Source organism: Platichthys flesus, chromosome 24 (assembly GCF_949316205.1).
Source record: "Platichthys flesus chromosome 24, fPlaFle2.1, whole genome shotgun sequence".
Taxonomy (NCBI): domain Eukaryota; kingdom Metazoa; phylum Chordata; class Actinopteri; order Pleuronectiformes; family Pleuronectidae; genus Platichthys; species Platichthys flesus.
In genome coordinates this window covers 9,839,498-9,855,657 of record NC_084968.1, presented here as the reverse complement: position 1 = coordinate 9,855,657, position 16,160 = coordinate 9,839,498, and the positions used below count along the sequence as shown (strand labels likewise).

Here is a 16,160-nt window from a genome sequence, read left to right as displayed (position 1 = left end):
CAGCTGTTATAGGTGCAGCTGTTGTAGGGGCAGCTGTTGTAGGTGCAGCTGTTGTAGGTGCAGCAGTTGTAGGTGCAGCGGTAGTTGGTGCAGCGGTAGTAGGTGCAGCGGTAGTAGGTGCAGCTGTTGTAGGTGCAGCGGTTGTAGGTGCAGCGGTAGTAGGTTCAGCGGTAGTAGGTGCAGCTGTTATAGGGGCAGCGGTTGTAGGTGCAGCTGTTGTAGGTGCAGCTGTTGTAGGTGCAGCTGTTGTAGGTTCAGCGGTAGTTGGTGCAGCGGTAGTTGGTACAGCAGTAGTTGGTGCTGCACTAGTAGGTTCAACGGTTGTAAGTGCAGCGGTAGTTGGTGCAGCGGTAGTTGATGCAGCGGTACTTGGTGCAGCGGTAGTTGGTGCAACTGTTGTAAGGACAGCGGTAGTTACTACAGCTGTAGTAGGTGCAGCGGTAGTTGGTGCAGCGGTTGTTGGTGCAGCTGTTGTAGGTGCAGCGGTTGTAGGTGCAACGGTAGTAGGTGCAGCGGTAGTAGGTGCAGCGGTAGTTGGTGCAGCTGTTGTGGGTGCAGCTGTTGTTGGTGCAGCTGTTGTAGGTGCAGCTGTTGTAGGTAGTGCGGTAGTTGGTGCAGCGGTAGTTAGTGCAGCTGTTGTAGGGACGGCGGTTGTTGGTGCAGCTGTTGTAGGTGCAGCTGTTGTAGGGGAAGCGGTTGTTGGTGCACCTGTTGTAGGTGTAGTTGTTGTAGGTTCAGCGGTAGTTGGTGCAGCGGTAGTAGGTGCAGTGGTAGTTGGTGCAGCAGTGGTAGGTGCAATGGTAGTAGGTGCAGCGGTGGTAGGTGCAGCGGTAGTTGGTGCAGCGGTAGTAGGTGCAGCGGTAGTTGGTGCAGCGGTAGTTGTTGCAGCTGTTGTAGGTGCAGCTGTTGTAGGGGCAGCGGTTGTTGGTGCAGCTGTTGTAGGTGCAGCTGTTGTAGGTGCAGCGGTTGTAGGTGAGGCGGTAGTAGGTGCAGCGGTTGTAGGTGCAGCGGTAGTAGGTGCAGCTGTTGTAGGGGCAGCGGTTGTTGGTGCAGCTGTTATAGGTGCAGCTGTTGTAGGTGCAGCTGTTGTAGGTGCAGCGGTTGTAGGTGCAGCGGTAGTTGGTGCAGCGGTAGTAGGTGCAGCTGTTGTAGGGGCAGCGGTTGTAGGTGCGGCGGTAGTTAGTGCAGCGGTTGTTGGTGCAACGGTAGTTGGTGCAGCGGTTGTAGGTGCAGCGGTAGTTGGTGCAGCGGTAGTAGGTGCAGCGGTAGTAGGTGCAGCTGTTGTAGGTGCAGCTGTTGTAGGGGCAGCAGTTGTAGGTGCAGCGGTAGTAGGTGCAGCGGTATTTGGTGCAGCGGTAGTAGGTGCAGCGGTAGTAGGTGCAGCTGTTGTAGGTGCAGCTGTTGTAGGGGCAGCTGTTGTAGGGGCAGCGGTTGTAGGTGCAGCTGTTGTAGGTGCAGCTGTTGTAGGTGCAGAGGTAGTTGGTGCAGCAGTTGTAGGTGCAACGGTAGTAGGTGCAGCGGTAGTAGGTGCAGCGGTAGTTGGTGCAGCGGTAGTTGGTTCAGCTATTGTAGGTGCAGCTGTTGTAGGTGCAGCTGTTGTAAGGGTAGCGGTTGTAGGTGCAGCTGTTGTAGGCGCAGCTGTTGTAGGTGCAGCGGTTGTAGAATCAGCGGTAGTTGGTGCAGCGGTAGTTGGTGCAGCAGTGGTAGGTGCAATGGTAGTAGGTGCAGCGATTGTAGGGGCAGCGGTCGTTGGTGCAGCTGTTGTAGGTGCAGCTGTTGTAGGTGGTGCAGCGGTAGTTGGTGCAGCGGTAGTTGGTGCAGCTGTTGTAGGTGCAGCTGCTGTAGGGGCAGCGGTTGTTGGTGCAGCTGTTGTAGGTGCAGCGGTTGTAGGTGCAGCGGTAGTTGGTTCAGCGGTAGTAGGTCCAGCGGTAGTTGGTGCAGCGGTAGTTAGTGCAGCTGTTGTAGGGGCAGCGGTTGTAGGTGCAGCTGTCGTAGGTGCAGCTGTTGTAGGTGCAGCTGATGTAGGGGCAGCGGTTGTTGGTGCAGCTGTTGTAGGTGCAGCTGATGTAGGGGCAGCGGTTGTTGGTGCAGCTGTTGTAGGTGCAGCGGTAGTTGGTGCAGCAGTTGTGGGTGCAACGGTAGTTGGTGCAGCGGTAGTTGGTGCAGCTGTTGTAGGTGCAGCTGTTGTAGGTTCAGCTGTTGTAGGTGCAGAGGAAGTTGGTGCAGCAGTTGTGGGTGCAACTGTAGTTGGTGCAGCGGTAGTTGGTGCAGCGTTTGTAGGTGCAGCTGTTGTAGGTGCAGCGGTTGTTGGTGCAGCTGTTGTAGGTGCAGCTGTTGTAGGTGCAGCGGTTGTAGGTGCAGCTGTAGTTGGTTCAGCGGTAGTAGGTGCAGCGGTAGTTGGTGCAGCTGTTGTAGGTGCAGCTGTTGTAGGTGCAGCTGTTGTAGGTGCAGCTGTTGTAGGTTCAGCTGTTGTAGGTGCAGAGGAAGTTGGTGCAGCAGTTGTGGGTGCAACGGTAGTTGGTGCAGCGGTAGTTGGTGCAGCGGTAGTTGGTGCAGCTGTTGTAAGTGCAGCCGTTGTAGGGGCAGCGGTTGTTGGTGCAGCTGTTGTAGGTGCAGCTGTTGTAGGTGCAGCGGTTGTAGGTGCAACGGTAGTAGGTGCAGCGGTAGTTGGTGCAGCGGTAGTAGGTGCAGCGGTAGTAGGTGCAGCTGTTGTTGGTGCAGCTGTTGTAGGGGCAGCGGTTGTTGTTGCAGCGGTAGTTGGTGCAGCGGTAGTTGGTGCAGCTGTTGTAGGGACGGCGGTTGTTGGTGCAGCTGTTGTAGGTGCAGCTGATGTAGGGGCAGCGGTTGTTGGTGCAGCTGTTGTAGGTGCAGCGGTAGTTGGTGCAGCAGTTGTAGGTGCAATGGTAGTAGGTTCGGCGGTAGTAGGTGCAGCGGTAGTTGGTGCAGCGGTAGTTGGTGCAGCTGTTGTAGGTGCAGCTGTTGTAGGGGCAGCGGTTGTTGGTGCAGCTGTTGTAGGTGCAGCTGTTGTAGGTTCAGCTGTTGTAGGTGCAGCAGTTGTGGGTGCAACGGTAGTTGGTGCAGCGGTAGTTGGTGCAGCGGTAGTTGGTGCAGCTGTTGTAGGTGCAGCTGTTGTAGGGGCAGCGGTTGTTGGTGCAGCTGTTGTAGGTGCAGCTGTTGTAGGTGCAGCGGTTGTAGGTGCAGCGGTAGTTGGTTCAGCGGTAGTAGGTGCAGCGGTTGTTGGTGCAGCGGTAGTTGGTGCAGCTGTTGTAGGGGCAGCGGTTGTTGTTGCAGCGGTAGTTGGTGCAGCGGTAGTTGGTGCAGCTGTTGTAGGTGCAGCTGTTGTAGGGGCAGCGGTTGTTGGTGCAGCTGTTGTAGGTGCAGCCGTTGTAGGTGCAGCGGTTGTAGGTGCAGCGGTTGTAGGTGCTGCGGTAGTAGGTGCAGCGGTAGTTGGTGCAGCGGTAGTTAGTGCAGCTGTTGTAGGGACGGCGGTTGTTGGTGCAGCTGTTGTAGGTGCAGCTGTTGTAGGTGCAGCTGATGTAGGTGCAGCTGTTGTAGGTGCAGCTGTTGTAGGTGCAGCGGTAGTTGGTGCAGCAGTTGTAGGTGCAATGGTAGTAGGTTCGGCGGTAGTAGGTGCAGCGGTAGTTGGTGCAGCGGTAGTTGGTGCAGCTGTTGTAGGTGCAGCTGTTGTAGGGGCAGCGGTTGTTGGTTCAGCTGTTGTAGGTGCAGCAGTTGTGGGTGCAACGGTAGTTGGTGCAGCGGTAGTTGGTGCAGCGGTAGTTGGTGCAGCTGTTGTAGGTGCAGCTGTTGTAGGGGCAGCGGTTGTTGGTGCAGCTGTTGTAGGTGCAGCTGTTGTAGGTGCAGCGGTTGTAGGTGCAGCGGTAGTTGGTTCAGCGGTAGTAGGTGCAGCGGTTGTTGGTGCAGCGGTAGTTGGTGCAGCTGTTGTAGGGGCAGCGGTTGTTGTTGCAGCGGTAGTTGGTGCAGCGGTAGTTGGTGCAGCTGTTGTAGGTGCAGCGGTTGTAGGGGCAGCGGTTGTTGGTGCAGCTGTTGTAGGTGCAGCCGTTGTAGGTGCAGCGGTTGTAGGTGCAGCGGTTGTAGGTGCTGCGGTAGTAGGTGCAGCGGTAGTTGGTGCAGCGGTAGTTAGTGCAGCTGTTGTAGGGACGGCGGTTGTTGGTGCAGCTGTTGTAGGTGCAGCTGTTGTAGGTGCAGCTGATGTAGGTGCAGCTGTTGTAGGTGCAGCTGTTGTAGGTGCAGCGGTAGTTGGTGCAGCAGTTGTAGGTGCAATGGTAGTAGGTTCGGCGGTAGTAGGTGCAGCGGTAGTTGGTGCAGCGGTAGTTGGTGCAGCTGTTGTAGGTGCAGCTGTTGTAGGGGCAGCGGTTGTTGGTGCAGCTGTTGTAGGGGCAGCGGTTGTAGGTGCAGCTGTTGTAGGTTCAGCTGTTGTAGGTGCAGCGGAAGTTGGTGCAGTAGTTGTGGGTGCAACGGTAGTTGGTGCAGCGGTAGTTGGTGCAGCGGTAGTTGGTGCAGCTGTTGTAGGTGCAGCTGTTGTAGGTGCAGCTGATGTAGGGGCAGCTGTTGTAGGTTCAGCTGTTGTAGGTGCAGAGGAAGTTGGTGCAGCAGTTGTGGGTGCAACTGTAGTTGGTGCAGCGGTAGTTGGTGCAGCGGTTGTAGGTGCAGCTGTTGTAGGTGCAGCGGTTGTTGGTGCAGCTGTTGTAGGTGCAGCTGTTGTAGGTGCAGCGGTTGTAGGTGCAGCTGTAGTTGGTTCAGCGGTAGTAGGTGCAGCGGTAGTTGGTGCAGCTGTTGTAGGTGCAGCTGTTGTAGGTGCAGCTGTTGTAGGTGCAGCTGTTGTAGATTCAGCTGTTGTAGGTGCAGAGGAAGTTGGTGCAGCAGTTGTGGGTGCAACGGTAGTTGGTGCAGCGGTAGTTGGTGCAGCGGTAGTTGGTGCAGCTGTTGTAAGTGCAGCCGTTGTAGGGGCAGCGGTTGTTGGTGCAGCTGTTGTAGGTGCAGCTGTTGTAGGTGCAGCGGTTGTAGGTGCAACGGTAGTAGGTGCAGCGGTAGTTGGTGCAGCGGTAGTAGGTGCAGCGGTAGTAGGTGCAGCTGTTGTTGGTGCAGCTGTTGTAGGGGCAGCGGTTGTTGTTGCAGCGGTAGTTGGTGCAGCGGTAGTTGGTGCAGCTGTTGTAGGTGCAGCTGTTGTAGGTGCAGCAGTTGTAGGTGCAGCTGTTGTAGGTGCAGCGGTTGTAGGTGCAGCAGTTGTAGCTGCGGCGGTAGTTGGTGCAGCGGTAGTAGGTGCAGCGGTAGTAGGTGCAGCTGTTGTTGGTGCAGCTGTTGTAGGGGCAGCGGTTGTTGTTGCAGCGGTAGTTGGTGCAGCGGTAGTTGGTGCAGCTGTTGTAGGTGCAGCTGTTGTAGGTGCAGCAGTTGTAGGTGCAGCTGTTGTAGGTGCAGCGGTTGTAGGTGCAGCAGTTGTAGCTGCGGCGGTAGTAGGTGCAGCGGTAGTTGTTGCAGCGGTAGTTGGTGCAGCTGTTGTATGGACGGCGGTTGTTGGTGCAGCTGTTGTAGGTGCAGCTGATGTAGGGGCAGCGGTTGTTGGTGCAGCTGTTGTAGGTGCAGCGGTAGTTGGTGCAGCAGTTGTAGGTGCAGCTGTTGTAGGGGCAGCGGTTGTTGGTGCAGCTGTTGTAGGTGCAGCTGTTGTAGGTTCAGCTGTTGTAGATGCAGCAGTTGTGGGTGCAACGGTAGTTGGTGCAGCGGTAGTTGGTGCAGCGGTAGTTGGTGCAGCTGTTGTAGGTGCAGCTGTTGTAGGGGCAGCGGTTGTTGGTGCAGCTGTTGTAGGTGCAGCTGTTGTAGGTGCAGCGGTTGTAGGTGCAGCGGTAGTTGGTTCAGCGGTAGTAGGTGCAGCGGTTGTTGGTGCAGCGGTAGTTGGTGCAGCTGTTGTAGGTGCAGCTGTTGTAGGTGCAGCAGTTGTAGGTGCAGCTGTTGTAGGTGCAGCGGTTGTAGGTGCAGCAGTTGTAGCTGCGGCGGTAGTAGGTGCAGCGGTAGTTGTTGCAGCGGTAGTTGGTGCAGCTGTTGTATGGACGGCGGTTGTTGGTGCAGCTGTTGTAGGTGCAGCTGATGTAGGGGCAGCGGTTGTTGGTGCAGCTGTTGTAGGTGCAACGGTAGTTGGTGCAGCAGTTGTAGGTGCAATGGTAGTAGGTTCGGCGGTAGTAGGTGCAGCGGTAGTTGGTGCAGCGGTAGTTGGTGCAGCTGTTGTAGGTGCAGCTGTTGTAGGGGCAGCGGTTGTTGGTGCAGCTGTTGTAGGTGCAGCTGTTGTAGGTTCAGCTGTTGTAGGTGCAGCAGTTGTGGGTGCAACGGTAGTTGGTGCAGCGGTAGTTGGTGCAGCGGTAGTTGGTGCAGCTGTTGTAGGTGCAGCTGTTGTAGGGGCAGCGGTTGTTGGTGCAGCTGTTGTAGGTGCAGCTGTTGTAGGTGCAGCGGTTGTAGGTGCAGCGGTAGTTGGTTCAGCGGTAGTAGGTGCAGCGGTTGTTGGTGCAGCGGTAGTTGGTGCAGCTGTTGTAGGGGCAGCGGTTGTTGTTGCAGCGGTAGTTGGTGCAGCGGTAGTTGGTGCAGCTGTTGTAGGTGCAGCTGTTGTAGGGGCAGCGGTTGTTGGTGCAGCTGTTGTAGGTGCAGCCGTTGTAGGTGCAGCGGTTGTAGGTGCAGCGGTTGTAGGTGCTGCGGTAGTAGGTGCAGCGGTAGTTGGTGCAGCGGTAGTTAGTGCAGCTGTTGTAGGGACGGCGGTTGTTGGTGCAGCTGTTGTAGGTGCAGCTGTTGTAGGTGCAGCTGATGTAGGTGCAGCTGTTGTAGGTGCAGCTGTTGTAGGTGCAGCGGTAGTTGGTGCAGCAGTTGTAGGTGCAATGGTAGTAGGTTCGGCGGTAGTAGGTGCAGCGGTAGTTGGTGCAGCGGTAGTAGGTGCAGCGGTAGTTGGTGCAGCGGTAGTTGGTGCAGCTGTTGTAGGTGCAGCTGTTGTAGGGGCAGCGGTTGTTGGTGCAGCTGTTGTAGGGGCAGCGGTTGTAGGTGCAGCTGTTGTAGGTTCAGCTGTTGTAGGTGCAGCGGAAGTTGGTGCAGTAGTTGTGGGTGCAACGGTAGTTGGTGCAGCGGTAGTTGGTGCAGCGGTAGTTGGTGCAGCTGTTGTAGGTGCAGCTGTTGTAGGGGCAGCGGTTGTTTGTGCAGCGGTAGTAGGTTCAGCGGTAGTTGGTGCAGATGTAGTTGGTGCAATCGTAGCTGTTGTTGCTGCAGTTGTAGATGGTGTTTCTGCAGTTGTAGCTGTGGTGTTATCTGCTTGGCTTGTTGTTTGGATAGATCCGTAAATAACTAAAATAAAAAAGATTTTTTCTTAACTTGCGAACAAATAATTAAATTACAAAATAAATTATGGTAAATGACTTTGTTATAAGTGTTCATCTAAAAGGTTTGTCGTGAATAATCACATTATAGTCCTTATATGTTAATGTTATTTAATATTGTCTTCTGTAAAATATTTGTTTCTAAGTTTTTTCCAATTTTCTGATTAAAGTCACATTGTATTGATAATCACAGACTTAATTTTTATTTAATTTTAGACATTTTGAAGTCAATCAGTTCAAGCCTATTTATCTTACCTGTTAGAATCAGGAAAAACGATTTGATCTTGCTGGTCCCCATCCTGTCAATACAATCTGCAAAATCGAACAAGATAGATGCAGATTTTTTAGAGATTCTGTTCCATAGTTGGTTAAATTGATCCTCAGAGGTGTATTACCTTGTCTCTGATGATGCAGTGTTTAAAATATGACACAAATGTTACATAATTAAACTTTGTCTGTGCTCAAGTTATTAGTCATATCACTTAAATGATGTTTGTTTCCTATTTGCCACATGAGTTTCTTGAGACTTGACTAAGTGATGAGAACTTTATCTCATCGTCATGATCAATACTTTCTTGCACAACCTATTGTACACAATCTATCAGGCATTGTCTGACCTCTTGTGGTCTGTCTGTGCACTGTACGTAGGGAGAGTCCAAGACTTTATGGGGCTTTGAGCAGAATTGGATGTTGTGGACACCACCTCCTACCTCACCTGCTATAAATCGAAAATATCCATCATCAATTTACACAGATGTAGCTATATTGTCCTGAGATTATCATTAGCTCTCATGATTATAATCTCAAAAACTACAATACAGATCACAATGACAAAATCTGAACACAACTTATAATAAATTCATTCTTCATATTTCTTATTCTATCTTGTTTAATTTACTCTGTCATTTGAGACAATATCTGAGTGCATTGGTTTCTGAACTTAATAATAATTTGTATATGCTTATATACGTTATTTCGAATGTAAAGGACTTTTAGCTGCAACTGATTTGTCGAAAAGATGATATATAAATAAAGTTTGATTAATTGACAGTAAAGTACTTTGAACTATTAACCAAGACTAGAAAAGCACGATAGAATTAAGACCATTTTAACAAATTCCAAATATAGTAGTTTCAATGATCCCACTGATAAAACATTGGAGAAAACAATGAATATACAATGGATTAATAGTTATATTTTAATATTTTATTTTTTATAGTGAGTGGAGCAGACATGATCCGACACCATCGATTCATAACCAAACACATGACCGCAGGTTTGATACCTCAATCATCCCAACAAAAAAATGTATATGAACGTGAACTAGTTTATTTTCATCTACATCAACTGAACTTAGAAACTGTTCTTTTTAAGTGTGAACTGGCTCAACACTGTATCTAAAGATGGGCTCAGAATGAGTTTTCACATTCACATTCAATTATGTAAAGGTTGGTTGTTTGATTGATTTAAAAAAGTTTTTTTTATTTTTTATTCAACCATCCTTTATTTGCGGGGAAAAAAAGACCCAGTTGTTTAGGATAAAGAGTTTGATTCAAACAAATTATGGTGTGGTATGTTTAAGTTTGATTTTATTTTATTTTCAATCTTAATACGTTGGATTTGTCATCAAAAATAAAAAAAACTGATATTAAATGTATATATCTGCTCTCGGCCATTTATCTTTCCATTCTCAAAATCAGATAATTTAAATGTTGCAAACACACACAAATAGTCTCATTCTCAGACTATTTACTATCTTCATTACAAACAGATGTTATAAAAAAAAAACAGTAATGAAATCAACGTTTCTTTTTCAAAAGTGTTATTGAGACCAAATTTACATTTGACAACTGTCACCAATTTTTAATGATTATTATAATTCCATTGGTGGCAATTTTACAAATCCAAATCAGTGGGGAATGTAAATCTATTAGTTTTTTGAAGGAAAAGATTTTTACCTAATTTTGTGCTGAACTTAAATGAAAATCCTGCCTGACTTAAAAAACTCTCTTTGTTCACATCTAATTATTTAGATAATCTGCACAAATTTAATGATAATGACTCTTTTACTTCACTTTATTCTCTCAAAACGATTTTACTTATTGCTATTTGAATATTATATATATATATTTGTTATTTTACTTGTTGGAAACACACACACATACACACTAACACTTAAATACACCAAAGTGTCCATATAGATTGTACTCACCTTAAAGTCAATGAAGAAAAGTTATCTATTTCTCTGGTGTAGCTGTTCTTAAAGTCTTACAGTGCTCAGTTCACTTCACATATGATGAACTGCTAACCTGTCTCCCTCTGTGGTATTCCACATTTATTTCAGCCTTTATATATTGCAATGAGCTACAGGCTAATGACGTGGGTCATTATGTCGTGACAACTACATTTGTCAAATTCTTGGCGTAACATTTGGGTATACTCCCTTCTTTTGTTTGTGTTGTTTTCAGTTTGACAGTTTGAAGGGCCGAAGAGATCAACTGTGTAAGGACACAGATTAATGTTGAATGTCTTAATTAAAAAGTTGTTGTAAACAGCCCTAGAATTAATTAATTATATAATACCCCAAAATTATATGGCAGCAATTATATAGCCTGTTACATTCAAGGTTAACGATTGATGTTTATATTAATATAAGATAGTACATACTGTATGAAGGTAATATTGACTCATAGTTTACAATGAAATATCAAAGCATGTACATGTTTGATGTGTGGGTCATTGATAAATATTATTATTGAATAAAATAGTCAAAATAAAACACAAATTCAGTATTTTTTAATTTAGTTCAACAAATAAAACACTTTAAATCTTTCACCTCATGTTACATTTTACATCTACTAAGGTCTTATGGAATAAAATGGAATCGAGTCTAAAGAGGTGACTCATTTTCAAGATGTCTCAAGCTGTCTGAAGTCCTCACAATAAGTCATTGAATTGTTTAAAGGTTAAGTTAAATTTAGATTTAAGGTTTGGTAAGAAGTAGTTATGGTTGAGGTTCGAGAATGTCTCCAGGAATTTATTGTGAGTAAAAGGTATGTCCTCTGATGTCACAACTACTGGGTGTGTGTGTGTGCGTAGGTGTGTGAAAACAAACACTTTTGTCTTAGTTATGTTGTGAGTATTTGCAGTATTCTACATTTGTCTATTTGTGAAATTGATTATGTATTTTCTTTCTTCTTCTTCATATAATAATAATTATTTATAGTATTAATAATAATTATTTATTTTACACAATACAACAAACATAGATACAAAAGCACACCGTCCACCAAGTTGCTGGAGATGCAAGTTACATCTAGGTTGGCATAATGGGAGACTGCCTCTTTCACCAACAGGGTGAATGGTATCAAGGAGAGAAGAAAATAAAATAAAACCAATCCAATATTTGGGCGGAAGATGGCACAACATAAACTAGTAAACAGGAGAGGGCAGTGTTTGAACAGAAATAAGAATCACACCAGATCCTTATTTCCTCCCTTTATGATTTTGGTGTCTCAGGCTCTGTTCTCTCCCTGCTCTCATCCTACCTCAGTGACAGTACTTACCGGGTAACTTGGAGAGGATCTGTGTCCAAAACTTGTCCTCTCACTACTGGGGTAGTCTATCTGTACACCAACTCTCTTGGCTCTGTCACTCAGTCACATGGCTTTTCCTACCACAGCTATACCGATGACACCCAGCTAATCCTCTCTTTACCCCAATCTCAAACAAAGGTATTAGCTCGAATCTCTTACTGACATCTCTCAGTGGATTCCTGCACACCATTTGTAAATCCACCATGACAGGAGAAAACTAGTTTTCTTTCCAGGGAAAGGATCTCCCACCCATGACTTTTCACTAAGACAACTCCGTGGTAGCCCCCACCCAGTCCTCTTCTCACTCGGAAGGCGGCGCAGGTTCTGGTCCAGGCTCTGGTCATCTCACACATAGACTACTGCTTCTCCCTCCTGGCTGGTCTACCTGCAAAGTGAATGGCATTAAGCCAAACCAATAAAGACAACATGTTATATCTTTAAATCTTTAATTTAATTGTAAACGTGTAAAAAATGGAAACATGTAACATGAAAAATAACTGTAAAACTGGTCAGAACAAGGCAGATCTTAGAAAGAGAAATTTAAAATTAAGGAAAATTTGACCATTGGTCAGGCAGCCAAAATATTCATCTTCTGAATATATTCAACTGGTTTTGTCCCAGGGACTACCATTCTGACTAGAAAGTAATCTGCGGCCCACTGATGTGCCTAAGGGCGCATGCCTACGTGTGTGTGCATGCGTGCATGTGGATAGAAGGAGGTTTTAACATTTGGTTTTCCATGTTGGTTTTATTTAAAAAACTCAAACAAATCTACAAAAATGTGTAAAAAAACTACAAAAACGGTTGATTTTCAGTGCTTAAGAATTGAAAAACAAAATTCAAATGCAGTTTGTAGTTGTACTGCATCTCAGAACCATATGTCCGTCAATATATAACGTTCATAACTTAAATGTACAGACATGTAGCTGAAATGTTGAGAGAACGTTAAAGTAACAGTGATCAATATTAATCAACATAAACTGGGGCTGTTTCTCAACCAGCGAACGTGGTAAAGTTATTACAAAGTATTTGTTTTTCACTCTTTTGTTTTACTTAAAATTTTCATTATTAATTCGGCCTTTCGTTTTGGTAAAATAAAAATTCCCATCATACAAACTACATCTCCAAGACACCTCCTGAGAGTTTTCCTACCTAGCTCAACCGCTCTTCTACGTCTACCTTTAACACACATGCACAGGGGGAAACTACTACTTTTCTCTCAGACAAATTTGAGCAAAATGCTAAGTTATCAGGCGCACAAATATTTCACAAACTATTGGTTTAACAAGTCGTCAGCAATAGATGGTAGTGCGTATTACTGTGATCTTAGGAGTTTGCCGTAGAGATTTTGGACCATTGGGAACACCTTGTGCTGCTCAAGCTGCATGATGATTTTTTTGGAGCACTTCAAATGTGAAATGCAGAAGTTTGGGGTAAGCTAAGTTGATGGCATATATGTATCCTAGAAGGAGGGGGCACAAGCTGAGGCAACTTAGGTCAGTCCACTTAGCACCTCCACGCCCTCAATGAGGATGCCAATGTCTTCAGGTGGCTCCTGGCATCCTTGCCCCTCTTTGCGAATAACAAATACTGCCATAGTAAGCTGCTCCAGCTTACTTCTCAGCACTTTCAGCTCTTGAGTCCTACAGATGGGTACATGACACAAAAAACAACAAAAAATCATCATTGGCAGCACTTTGCAATGTTATACACTTACTATGCATTAGGTAGGACAAAAATGCACCATGTGTAGGATATTTATGTACGTCCCCTAGACTGACATGCATATTTGTGTTAAAACTTACAAGATATTTCTTGATCAAGTCATCTGCATCTTCTCCAAGTAATATTATGAGGGATTTCAGTAGACACTCTCTCCGAAGATGAATATCCTCAGTCTAGGAAAAAATTATCTTGATTAATTTTCCAAATCTCTAAAGACAGATGTCTTAACTCTTACAGCTAAACTCTTTCATCTCTTTCATATTTTAGTAGGTTTACACCTACAAGGAATTTGCTCTGGTAATTGGTGCATACAATGAACATAGGACATAAAAACACAATAACATAAAAACGCAATAAATACAACATACAACATAGCATCAGCTAGCATCAATCAAATGGTTTTATATGTTGGAAGTACACCAACATGTATGATATAAGTTTTTCTACCTGAATCAACAGTTGATTAAGTTCAAAGCAAGAAAATTTACTTTTACATGCAAAAAACTCATTTTTGTGAAAAAACATACTTTACACAGCATCAGCACCAACTTTTCCTTCATGGCAAGGGGGGAATCGGAGGGGCTTGAAAACATAATGGTCAAATGACCACAAATGTGTTCCGTTGCCTAGATACAGGGGGTGTCTCACATTACCTGATGTCCCACATTACCCTGTTCTCCCCTACTGTGTACTGTGTTGTCAGCTTTATAAAGATTATGTAAGTCTCTCTTGATAATTATGCACAACATTGATTTATCTCATTTACAAAATGTGCAGCATAATGCCAAGAAAAGAGAGACTCAAAAAGCAGAAGGACAGGGAACTGCAGCAAGCAGCTCAGGGTACCAGCTCTATTTTAGCTTGGATCAGGCCATCAACTTGTAAAACAGATGAGGGAGAATCAGTCACCCTACCTGGTCCAGGGAGCCCATCACATCACTAACCCTAACCCTAACCCTAACCTATTATTTGGTTATATGGCCTTGTTTTGTCTGTTTTTGCCTGTTATTCATTTATTTATTAAAATTGATCATTTGAATTAGTTTGTTAACAAAAATAAATATATAAGTTGAAAATATCTTTCTGTGTTTTTTATTTATTTATTATTATTATTTTTAATTTCATAAATAATTTTTCATAAATAACCCTTTTTTGGGGTTTGAGCACCTGCCCCCCAAAATGTCTGTGCGTGACTGGTGATACTGCTCCATTTGGGCTGTGATTATGGTGCGTGTTTCAATCGAACCAGGAAAAAAAATGCCTCTTCGCTCAATAAGCTAGACCTACAACCAATCAGAGCAACGTAGTATGTTAAGCGACGCATAGTTGTTGTCAACAGAACTCAGTGTGTTGCAGGGGGCTTGTTTGTGAGCCCCACTGCCATGGGGAAAAACTGTTCAGGTGACGCAAGGTTTTAGTCCTAGACGCAAGGTTTTAGTCCTGCTCCAACATTGAGCAACAGCGTCCCAACATTTGTCTTTTTTGGTGTAATCTTTATACAACATGTTCCGATGATCATACAACTCACTTTAGTTCTCCACTTCAATTATTAATTTAATGTCATCCATGTTCTAGAAATTGTCCGCTGTTTACTCCGTTAAATGTCGGGTGTCGAGGGTAAATTACGTATTCTCCACTCAAGCCTCTTTTTATCGTTATGACTGCTTGTGTGGCTGTAGTGGATGGGAAGATGGGGACATTTAATAATGTCATTGGAGAAATTGGTAAAATTAAAACTCCAGTACAACACAAGAGGAATTCAAAGTATGGTATGCATATTTAATCATTTATATCATATAAAATATGTCATCAATATCGTTTAAAATATTGATGACATATTGCCATGCTTTGGCGTCGCTTCCGGTGTGAACCTGGCGTAAAGGTGAATGCACGTACGAACAAGTTTTCCGTTTAGGATTACAACTCCACAACACATCGAACAAATCGTATTGGGTTTGTCAGTCCTGTAAGAACTCAATAAAACGGCTGGAACGCGACATTCCCATGTTTAAAAAATGGACAGACAAAAGGAGACCAGGCTGAAGAAGCGTGTTCATCTGAGGCATCAGAGAAAAGAGACCGGGGGCCCAAGCGCTCTTTGGTGACGTGGTTGATTACGTGACTGTTGATCATCTGTCCATCATTGTATAAAGCCCGCCCTGACAATTTGATTGGTCCGAACAGTTTCTGTTGGGGCATAGTTTCTCCCCAACTGAGATGCCAGACAGAACTTCCCGACCTCAATTGTTGTGGGCGGGGCTAAGTTCGTCTGGCAAAGTTGATAAATATTATATAGAATATGAAAGTGTACCCACCGGACCAACAAGTTTTGTTCAAGATCTTTGTATTTTCTGCTTTTTGGATTTTTTAGATCGTCAGTAAATGCCTCTTTAGGCAAGTCAACTGAGACAGTGTAAATAGGTTGAGAAGCCACAGTTGTATTGCCGCAGTTATAGTTGTTATTGTTGTAGATGCAGCGGTAGTTGGTTCAGCAGTAGTTGGTGCAGCTGTTGTAGGTGCAGCGGTAGTTGGTGCACAAAACAAATACTGCCACCTTTGGCTGACTTGTGTGCCAAATCTGGCAAACATGCGTGGAATCATTCTTCATGGGATGTGGGTCAAATCTGGCCCAAAATAATTTTGCTGTGTTGGTTTGAGACTGAAATGTTTTTTTTTTTAAATGACTCAAACTACACATAAAAGGTTAAAAGTCTGATCGACCCTCTCTTCAACCAGCAAAATTTAAAAAACATCACAAAAGTTTTAAAACATTTGTTTATTGCGAAGTTTTTGACAGAAACCAGATAAACTATAAGGAATCTTACAGAACAAAGAAATGTGTGATTAAATAAATTCTCTTTATATAATTAAGAAAATAGACAGTGCATAGTTTTCACATATATACCAGATACACCATGACCTTTGATAAAATACAAGAGGTTGCATTGTGAAGCCCGCTATGACCTGCATGTGTTCCTTCATTTAATTTAAGATATAAAACTTAAACATTCATTTTACATGCATTTGGAGATTATATAAAAAGTTTAGATAAGATGACAATAATACCGAACAAAATTGAATATTGCTACACCAAAGTGCTCAGTGAAGTCAGATACATTTTTACTTTAACAGTGCAACAGTACAGATATTTTTTGAACTCCCCTGTGTTTCATAGATAGTGTTGTTATGTTTCAATAGAACAGAAGCTTAAAGGCAGCTATGTCATTCTGTCCAGTATCAACAACACATTCAAAAATCAACAATCTGGGATTCTTGCTGACGATAAAGTCCTTTTTCATTCCAGAGATGTCGTTCTTGTTCTCATGGGAATTCATAACGAACGCAGATGCTATTGCTGGCTGGACAGTAGCCATGACAACAGCACCAGACAGGATGCAGTGACGAGACTGATCTGTTGACTGACTCCACTTGAAGCTGTAAATAAGGGGGAAATAAATCATAACATTAGTTTGAT

General features: G+C 44.9%; 1 protein-coding gene across 2 annotated transcripts in view; it reads right to left on the bottom strand.

The window, feature by feature from the left end:
- The window catches only part of LOC133949821 (mucin-2-like), a 56,865-nt gene that overhangs the window by 32,379 nt on the left and 8,326 nt on the right, over positions 1 to 16,160 (bottom strand). The window contains exon 7 of one of the 2 annotated variants that reach the window (XM_062383829.1): positions 15,443 to 16,120. The exons of the other annotated variant lie outside the window; for it this stretch is intronic. Coding sequence (XP_062239813.1) covers positions 16,035 to 16,120 — 86 coding nt within the window. The 3' untranslated portion in view covers positions 15,443 to 16,034. Of the gene's footprint in view, positions 1 to 15,442; positions 16,121 to 16,160 lie in introns of those variants that run through there. 2 annotated transcript variants of the gene reach the window in all.